Source organism: Lemur catta, chromosome 5 (assembly GCF_020740605.2).
Source record: "Lemur catta isolate mLemCat1 chromosome 5, mLemCat1.pri, whole genome shotgun sequence".
In the NCBI taxonomy this organism is placed as follows: domain Eukaryota; kingdom Metazoa; phylum Chordata; class Mammalia; order Primates; family Lemuridae; genus Lemur; species Lemur catta.
In genome coordinates, this window is record NC_059132.1 from 86,941,956 (window position 1) to 86,951,578 (window position 9,623).

At 36.4% G+C, this 9,623-nt stretch overlaps 1 protein-coding gene across 8 annotated transcripts in view; it reads left to right on the forward strand.

Moving 5' to 3' along the window:
* Nucleotides 1-2,092, forward strand: part of ELF2 (E74 like ETS transcription factor 2) — a 105,117-nt gene extending 103,025 nt beyond the window's left edge. For all 8 annotated transcript variants that reach the window (XM_045552265.1, XM_045552264.1, XM_045552266.1 and 5 more), the window contains one exon: nt 362-2,092. In XM_045552265.1, coding sequence (XP_045408221.1) covers nt 362-986 — 625 coding nt within the window. In that variant the 3' untranslated portion in view covers nt 987-2,092. The remainder of the gene's footprint in view (nt 1-361) is intronic.
* The last annotated feature ends 7,531 nt before the right edge of the window (nt 2,093-9,623 follow it).

Below are 9,623 nucleotides of genomic sequence, written 5' to 3' on the forward strand. Positions count from 1 at the left end.
ATTAGCTGTAATGTATTTACTTGGTAAAAATGAAATGTCTGTTCTAAGAATCCACTGTTGTCAGGACTTTGAAAAGTGCTTGATATTTTAAATGTATTTTTTATTGTTAAAGTAGGTGTGTTGACTGACCGGAATTGGTTTTTATGGTTTTATAGATGGAGCTTAATGTGGGCTTTAGTTTTTTTAATATATTTGCTTAATGGTATTTCATATTCTAAACTTCAGGGATTGCCAGTACATCTGTAAAATTTGGGAGCACTAGTTTTAATACATTTTGGATATGCATTCATCTTTCGCTCCAGAGACCCATTTTCTAATTTAGCATTAAACATAATCAACTTTTTTCTTTCTAATCTACTAGGACGGTTCGTGTGGCAATGCAAGTACCTGTTGTAATGACATCATTGGGTCAGAAAATTTCAACTGTGGCAGTTCAGTCAGTCAATGCAGGTGCACCATTAATAACCAGCACTAGTCCAACAACAGCAACCTCTCCAAAGGTAGTCATTCAGACAATCCCTACTGTGATGCCAGCCTCTACTGAAAATGGAGACAAAATCACCATGCAGCCTGCCAAAATTATTACCATCCCAGCTACACAACTTGCACAGTGTCAACTGCAGACAAAGTCAAATCTGACTGGATCAGGAAGCATTAACATTGTTGGAACCCCATTGGCTGTGAGAGCACTTACCCCTGTTTCAATAGCCCATGGTACACCTGTAATGAGACTATCAGTGCCTACTCAACAGGCATCTGGCCAGACTCCTCCTCGAGTTATCAGTGCAGTCATAAAAGGGCCAGAGGTTAAATCAGAAGCAGTATCAAAAAAGCAGGAACATGATGTGAAAACTTTGCAGCTGGTAGAAGAAAAACCAGCAGATGGAAATAAGACCGTGACCCATGTAGTGGTTGTCAGTGCGCCTTCAGCTATTGCTCTTCCTGTAACTGTGAAAACAGAAGGTCTAGTGACATGTGAGAAATAAAATAGCAGCTCCACCATGGACTTCAGACTGTTAGTGGTAGTACTGACATAAACATTTGCAAGGGAAGTCATCAAGTTAAGTAAAAGAAGACTTTAAAACATTTTTAATGCATATAAGAAAACAATCAAACTTACTGGAATAAATTACCTATCCCATGTTTCAGTGGGAAATGAACTACATATTGAGATGCTGACAGAAAACTGCCTCTTACAGTAGGAACAACTGAACCCATCAATAAGAAAAAGGATTGAAAGGGACCAAGCAGCTCACTACGATAACGTTTCACACTAAGACTTGGAACACTAACATTCTGTAAGAGGTTCTTTAGTTTTCAGTGGGGAGGGGTTGGGATGGGTGAACTTGTTACATAATAGCAATTTTTGATGCATTTTATATGCATACCAGCAATTATTACTGTGCTTGCACAGTACTCACTTAACTGGTGCTATGTGAAGACTCTGCTAATATAGGTATTTTAGAATGTGAATTGAAGAATGGATCCAAAAGCTTCAGAAAGAGGATAGCAAAAAAGATCTAGTGCGATTTTTTTATATATATATATATATATATCATATAGCTTAAGCTGATTTAAAACAAAGGCCTTAGACTAATTTTCGGTTTTCTTTCTTGAAATAAGCTAATGGCTTGTTTGTGTAAAGCTTTTTTATTAAAAGAAAAATTTTAAAAATCTTGTACCTAGCACAGTATTGTTATAGAATTTACATGTAACATTTTATATGGTAGTTTAAGTCTGTCAGTTTAATTGTGGACAAATTAACAGTTGGCTCTGGCCTTTTGCTGTAACATGCCTATGTCACTCACTTAGCCTGGCATCTGTGCAGACATATCAGTTTCAGTTCTACTGTCACTTGGAATTTCAGGCTCAGCATGAATTTTTGTCAGGTAACCCTAATACCTGGAGTTTTCTTTCTTTCTTTTCTTTTCTTTTTTTTTAGTTGAAGTTTAAGAGGGAAAGTACCAGTGTTCAAATTTGAACTATAATAGTTTGTATATTCAACATTTGAAGTATATTCTATTTTGTTGTACTCTTGTTTCAAAGTGTATTCAAGTAGGTTTTCTGAAATATAGAAATGAAATTTATCTTCTGTTTTGGTCTCTGGTGATATTTTTAACACTATTCAAAAGTCAGTATCTAGAGATGTTGTTTTAGTTAAGAAGCAATAGAAGTCCTCTATATCTCCTTCCCAACTACTGGTGAAAAAATTCTACTTCTGTTTTGTTCCATTATATTTGGCAGATAACTGTAGGTTGCTGCCTCCTTTCTATTACTATCATAAACTGTAATGTTCTACTTACCACAATGAATTTAGTATTTTAGTTGGCTGCACTTAAAGAATTTATATTTATAAAAAAACATTTTCAAATCAGACCATGATTCTCAACCAGACCTTTTGAGAGTAAGAACAAATAATCTTGGCCCTTGTAGAGATCAGAAAGTTGAGATGCGAGAAGGATTACATGACTTACCTAATTTTCATATAAAACTAGGTCCAATCACGCCATATCTTAATGCTCTTTCTACTACAAAGTGTCTATTTTTACATCTTTTAGAAATTTAAATGAACTGCTAGTTTATTTTTTGTCCTTTAATTATGCATTTGATCAGATACGACTTTGGTCAACAAAGATTTTTATAACTACTCACTTTCTAATCTTTTATCTTTTTTATAAACTTACCTATGGTACTTTAAAAAGCTCAAAAACCACTTGATTCTTATCCCATTTGGGAGTTACTTTTTTTTTTTAATTTGATTTTTTTTAGAGACAGAGTCTTTTTGTATTGCACAGGCTGATTTTGAACTACTGGCCTTAAACAGTCCTCCCGCCTCAGCCTCCTGAGTCTCTGGGATTACAGGCAGGAGCCACTGTGCTGGCCAAGGGAGTTAATCTCAAATTCTACTTTGTTTTAAAACATCTCCTAAATATTTCAGCTTTCAAAATCAATACTATATGCTTTGGCATTTATATGTTCTTTTTTGCACCATGGTTTCATTGTTTAGTTTCATAATACTCTTTTAGGGCAAAGATTATGTTTTATGCCATACCTGCTCCTCTCTCCAAGCACCGAGCATATTAGACACTCAGATCAGACAGTTAATGATTTGGGTAACATTTGCTAAGAATGTAAGTCACATGCTATGGAGGACAGTTGAAGACACTTAAATTTTAAGTGAATATTTTCATTCTATGCTGTATTAATTGGTTCTAACTAGGTTTAGCCAGGCCTACTTGGCATACCTCCATCACTCTACTGGAAATTTCTGTGTCTCCTTCAGAATAAGTACATCTAACATGTTGACAGTATATACTGACCAGAGTGTTTTTGCATACTGAAATTGTCAATGGCATGGCTCCCACCACCTGCCTGTCCCCTTAATGCCATGGCTTTTAATCTCAGTGTATAAGTTTAATCTCAGTTATAAATCACTATAACTTACATTTGCTTTTTTATGTCCAGCATGTCAGACAAAAACCACACAACCATGGCTTGATGCTACTGCATTTTCCAGCCTCACTAGGTCTTTGAATTATGATCAGCAGTCTATTTTTTAGGTAATTTTCTAGTCAACAATTCCAGCCTTCACCACCCTTCTCACCAAATGACCCGTATCTCTCCATTTTTGGACCCCTTGCTACAGAGGATTTACGTATTCTCCAGCATACATTCTTACTGCCTGTCTCAGGAATGGGGTGCTCTTCCTCCTGTACTGGGCATCTCCCTTTCACACCTCATTAGTCTCCTTGTTCCAACAATTAATAGCCAGCCTATCGTGTCTCTTCTCTTCGGCTAATCGCCTGCAGTCTGAATTCTGGCTTGGAAACAGTTCTCAGCCAGCCACAGTGGTGTGCACCTGTAATCTCAGCTATGCAGGAGGCTGAGGTGGGAGGATTGCTTGAGCCCAGGAGTCTAAGATCAGCCTGGGCAATGTAGTGAGACCCTGTCTCAAATTTTAAAAATTAAAACAAAAAACAAGTCTCAGTGAAGTCTCTAGTAACCCATTGTCAAATCAAGCAGGCACTTCAGTTTTTCATGTGATCTCGTGCCTCAGCCTACTTCTTAAAACTCATTTAGTTTTCCACGTTCACTTCCTGCTTAACCAACTCTACTTTCTTAGTCTGCTTCCTGTTGACTTTCCAGGAAAGGTTCTGTCTATAGGTCTCTTTTCCTCATAAAGTTGTTGTAAGGATTATGAGAGTTAATGTGTTAAGGATTTAGAACTATTGCCTGGCACATAGCAAACACTCTATTAAATGTTTACTGTATGATTTCACTAACATAATTGATACATAATTCTATCAGTGCATATGGTTTTTACTACTAAATCTATTGTTATAGCCTAAATGTTTATTCTAAGTCTTAGATCTAGAGTTTATCTGATTGCCAACTGGTTATTTCCCCCTGAATGTCCAGTTGATTCTCTTCCCTTTAAAATCTGTTCCTCTTCACTCAATAAATGACATAACCAGCAACCACTATTCATGCCAGAAGCAACCTGGGGGCCATTCTAGACATCTTACCTCCTGCAGTCATTCACCAAAGTCCTGCTGATGGTACTTTCTAAATATCTTCCATTCTCACACTCCCTATCCTTATTTGTCTCACCAAGCCTCCCTCTAATCCATTCTCTATGCTGCCAGCTGAGAGCTTTCTAAATGTGAATTTCATCACTCATACCATTGTGATTGCATTTCTTGCTAAAAAGATAAAAGTCCTAAAGCATAACATTTAAAGTCCTTTGATGTGGCATCTGCCTGTCTCCCCAAGCCTCATTCTGTTGCTACTCCTCTTTTAGACATCTTTGGGCTACAGACATACTGAAATATTTTCATTTTCTCAAATATTCCAGGCACCCATACCTCATTGAGCCATTTCATTGATGGCTTCTGTCTGGACAACTGTCTTTCCTCCTTCACCTAGAGTTGCATTCAGTTTTATTTACCGAGTCGGAAGTGAGAGACATTGAAATAAAAATTTCTGAATGAAATAGGCTTGGAAACCACTCGAGGTGGGTCGTGATCTACTTTTGAGTGAGCTCTGAATATAGACTGGAAAGTCAAGTATATAAAGACAGATTGGGGAAGAAAAAAAGGAATCAGCAATGGAAGTCAAGGACTGTTCAGAGAACAAACATGACAGGTGAGGTAACATTTCAAGATGTGGTGGACAACAGTATTAAGTGCAACAGGAAGGGCAAAGCAAATAAGGCCAAGGAAAAAGCCGCTGAGATTGACACTGACAATGAGAGGGGTGGTTCCAGTAAGTGGGGTGGTGTAGCCAGAATGTAAGGGAGGAGCACCTGGTACATTACGTGGAAGGCCTACCTCTGATCTGACACTGCATATTCCACCTAGGAGTGTACATTGCTGATCACTTTTATATAAACGAGTCATGTTTAGTTACTAAAAATTGTATAAACTTATTTCCAGAGACAGAGTTTGGCCTTGGGGTTATTTAAAAGGTATCCTATAATCCCTTTGCTGTTAAGTCTCCTGTCCTATTTTTATGAGGGTAGTACAGAACACATTATTTTGGGAAAGCAAGAGTAACCCTACTTTACTTTCACAGCTATCAAAGCAGCTTTTCCTTTATTGTAGTTCCTAAGCATTCATAAGTACTACAAGTCCTCTGTGGTTGTGATTCACTGAGTCTTCCGCCCCTTTGTTATAATCACTGCCCCCGCTAATTAAAACCTATTATATTTTATAGGAGCTTAGTACACAGTGTTATGAACCCTAATGGTAGAATAAGATACTGTTCACCCTTTGCAAGGGCATTGATTTGCTTCCTGTCTACATCAAGGCTCCAAACCTTTGAAACACTCAAGTGCAGCAGGGAGACTTAACTTGATCACCTGTAATTATCTTTCTGAATGCTGCAACTTAGTAGCAATCCTGTGGGTTCGAGACTTAACAACAATGTATCAATCAGAGCTTCCAAAGTGAAAACATAAGTAAAACATAATTGTTTAATGCAAGATGGTCCATATCAAAAACAAAAGTATAAATGGGCTACAAACTAACAGCAGAGCTGCCATCTCCGAAGATACCGTTTGTTCCCATCTCACTGTAGTATATTTTAACTTTTGAGAGTATTTTTTCTATTTCAGAAGGTTTCTTTAATGAAGTGATACCAGCACTGTCCAAAAAGGTAAAATACTAAAATCTATGTTACGTAATCTGCAAATTATTTCTGAGTTGTAGGATATTAAGTAATTCACTTGAATTCACTGGTAACTTTGCTGCACACTAGAAATAGCTGGGAAGCTTTGAATAATCCTGTTGCCCAGGTCATACACCATACCAATTAAATTACAATTTTGGGGAGAGGGACTCAGGAATCATCTTATTTTTCTTTTCTTTTTTTCAATTAGTTTTCTCAGGTTGGAAATTTTAAAAGGTGATTTCATTGTGCAACAAAGTTTGAGAATTACTGCCTTACAGTTAAAATAAGGAGAGCCTTAGCATTTAGGGATCTGTGCCAACTGAAGCATTTCTAAAATATGCAATGGAAAAAGGTAATTGGAGGTTTGTCTATTAAGTATTACAAATGGCCTTTTAAAAACTTACATACTGTATGTTTTATAGATTCTAAATCCTTTTTCTTATATTTAAAATCTCTTTAATTAGGATGAGTCTTTATAGTCTTATGAAACAGTATTCCATGCTAATATACCTGACCCTTCAAAGAAATTACTTTGGAAAGTTATACACTAATGTTAATAATGCTACCGTTGTTCAAAATACTTTTGAATTGCTTCTTAGAGCAGAATCTAAATTTTAAAAATATTTAATAGAGCAGATTACCTGTTGAAGATCTTAGTTTTAGAAATAGCCAAGTTATCTGAGGTTAATAAGATGTGAATCAAGCCAAGTAATGCCACATTTGGTTCAAAGTGAGATGTGGCTATAAAGTTCACACTGGTTTTCTTAAGAGCTTTATAAACATACAGAAGCAGTTCCAAAAGTATCAGAAATATTTTGGGGCAGTTGGCAGCAGTAACTCAAATAGTTTTAAAGTTCAAATCAGAGTTTTAGGAAGCCTTAGGAGATTATTCCTTTTATTACAAGCGAAGAACCTAAGGTTCAGGAAAATTTTTGACTTATCCATCAGTTCAGCTAGTCAGTGCAGTCCTACAAACAACTCATCCTCTGACTCCCAGTTTAGTTTTTGCCTGAACCCTCACTCCCTCCCATCCAAAAAGGGTGGGAGACAGGGAGGGAAATAAGGTTAGTTTCCAAGTAAGTCTATTCTATCATCCTTACCTTCCCACAAACTTAATTCTAAAATGTTGCAGAATTTTGCTGGCTGTTCTCTTTAGGTTTACTGGTTTTATAGCAACCAGAATCAAATGTCAGACATAACTCCTGTCCAGTCTTCCAGTTCCTTTCTTGATTGGTATTTCTCAATATTATACATATTGGACTGTGTAATCATATTTCCACATTCTTTTTTGCAAGTTGTCTAGATCTTAAAGCCTGAATCTATTTAACACGGCAAGATAATTTAATCAGTATTCTGCTTAAATTTCAGATGGTTTACATATTGTATGAATAAATCAAAGTCAAAAATAAATAGGTAAAAGAAGATTAGGTAAAGAAAAAAGGATGGCAAAAGAAGAAAGTTAATATGCAGAATACATGCCATAAAGTGTTACACAATAATTAAAATTTAACTATAAACTTTGGTTTTGAATGTCTTGGCAGTCAAAACAAAAAAGATAATCAGTTGAAATTCATATGGTCCAAGTTTTACCAGATGCTTACAAGCTGCAGAGCTTTTCCTAGCATTCTTGTTAAGAGGAATGGCTTTGCTTTGCATGTCTAATTGTACATGAATATTTTTTCAGGAAGTGAGTTTTCCAAAGATATAGGGGGAACAGGGCCTAGAGTTGTGGATATCAAAATGTTTTGTCACTCAAAGGCAGGTACTTCTACTTTGCAAATCAAGATAGGATTGACAACCTCTCATGAAATTAAAGAACCTAATCACTAACCCACAATCTCTTAACTGCCTAAAGGAGGAACACTGGGTGGAAGGGAGAGAACAACCAATCTTTTGTCATTCTGTCAGCCCCTCCACCTATCTTGGTTTTCAGTTTCTACTAACACTGTTGGTTCTGCCTTTTCAAATCGAAGCATTATTCTCTTTGGCTAAAAACAATTTGGAGTGGGTTGTTATGAAATGAAGTGTAGGACCCTTCCTGTTCATGTTTTGAACTTCAAGCATTATTATTCAGCAGCTTACATATATATGTTTTACAGACATATCACAAATCTGAGGTCAAGAGGACAGGTATAATGATATGTTCTGTGGATGAGAAAACTGTGGCCCTAGAGATGAAGTGACCTGTTTAGGGTCACACTGGTCACAGCTAAGGGTTTTCACCTATAGCCTGTGCCCTTTAACTTACTGCTTTTTCACCTCCCCTTATTTTATAAGCCCAAGCTCCAGACCTTTGCCATTTTGGTGTTTAACCATTTTTCACTTAACACAAATCTCTTGCTAGTATCTACCTACTCTAGATAAAAAGCCTGACTATGCCATGTTTTTATACATGTCATTAAAAAGAGTTCAGCCGAGCTCTGTATGCAAGCCCATTCATCTTTTGGATGCCTTTCCTTTAATAAAATTCAAATCAATTGTGATTATGAGCATGTTTTAATTTTATCTCTTTGTAAATTAAATCTTGGGAATCTTTCCTCAAGTCTAAGGCATATTATATATAAAGTATATTTATTATTATATGCAATAGTCCCTTCATTTTAAATCTTGGATGTTTTAAAAAATGGTTTGAATACAGAATATTTGCATCAGTTTCTTTACTTTGAAGCACTACTGGAGTAGCTGTTCTTATTGCTTCCTTAAAAAAAAAATCAAAGTATGAAAACAGTATGAAATATTCTACTTTTGGCAAAACTAGCCTTTATCAGAATAACTGAAATCCACTATATCAGCCACTGTATCTTCTATTCTAATATTGTATGTCTGCTACAAAAGTATGTGACTTATGTGTTTGACCATTTGACTGTTTTTGCTTGAACAAATCTCTTGCTCCCCGACAGTATCACTTTTCTCCCCATTTGTACTCATTCAAGGTCAAGGGAGCATGAAGGTGGGGAAGAAGCAAGCACTTTGGAGTCAAGACGGACCTGGGTTTGAATCTTGGCTCAGCTATTAGCTGTCACTTTGCTCAAATTGACCTTTTGAGCCCCATCTATAAATTAAGAGTAGTTTTAAGATCATACATAAAGCTCTTAGAGCCATAGGGAAGGAACTCAAGTGTTAGTTTCCTCTTCTGTACAGACCATAATGCTTTACCCTGTAAGAATGGAATCCACTGAAATGTGGCATGAAGGAAGCAAAAATCCATGCTCCCCTCATGTCCTCTTCAGCTCTGCACTGTTTACCTTCTTTTAAAACTCTTATTTCAGCAACAATCAAATATTATATCAGATATAAAAGGAAAAGCAGAACCAAAAGGTACAGGGGGATAGAATAAGAAATTTATGCATTGAACATACTTAAAAATTTAGAATCTGTACTTAGTTCTGTAGAACAGATTTGTTATTTGCCATTTTGCCTTCAGGTTATTCTGATAGTCCCTAAGGCAAATC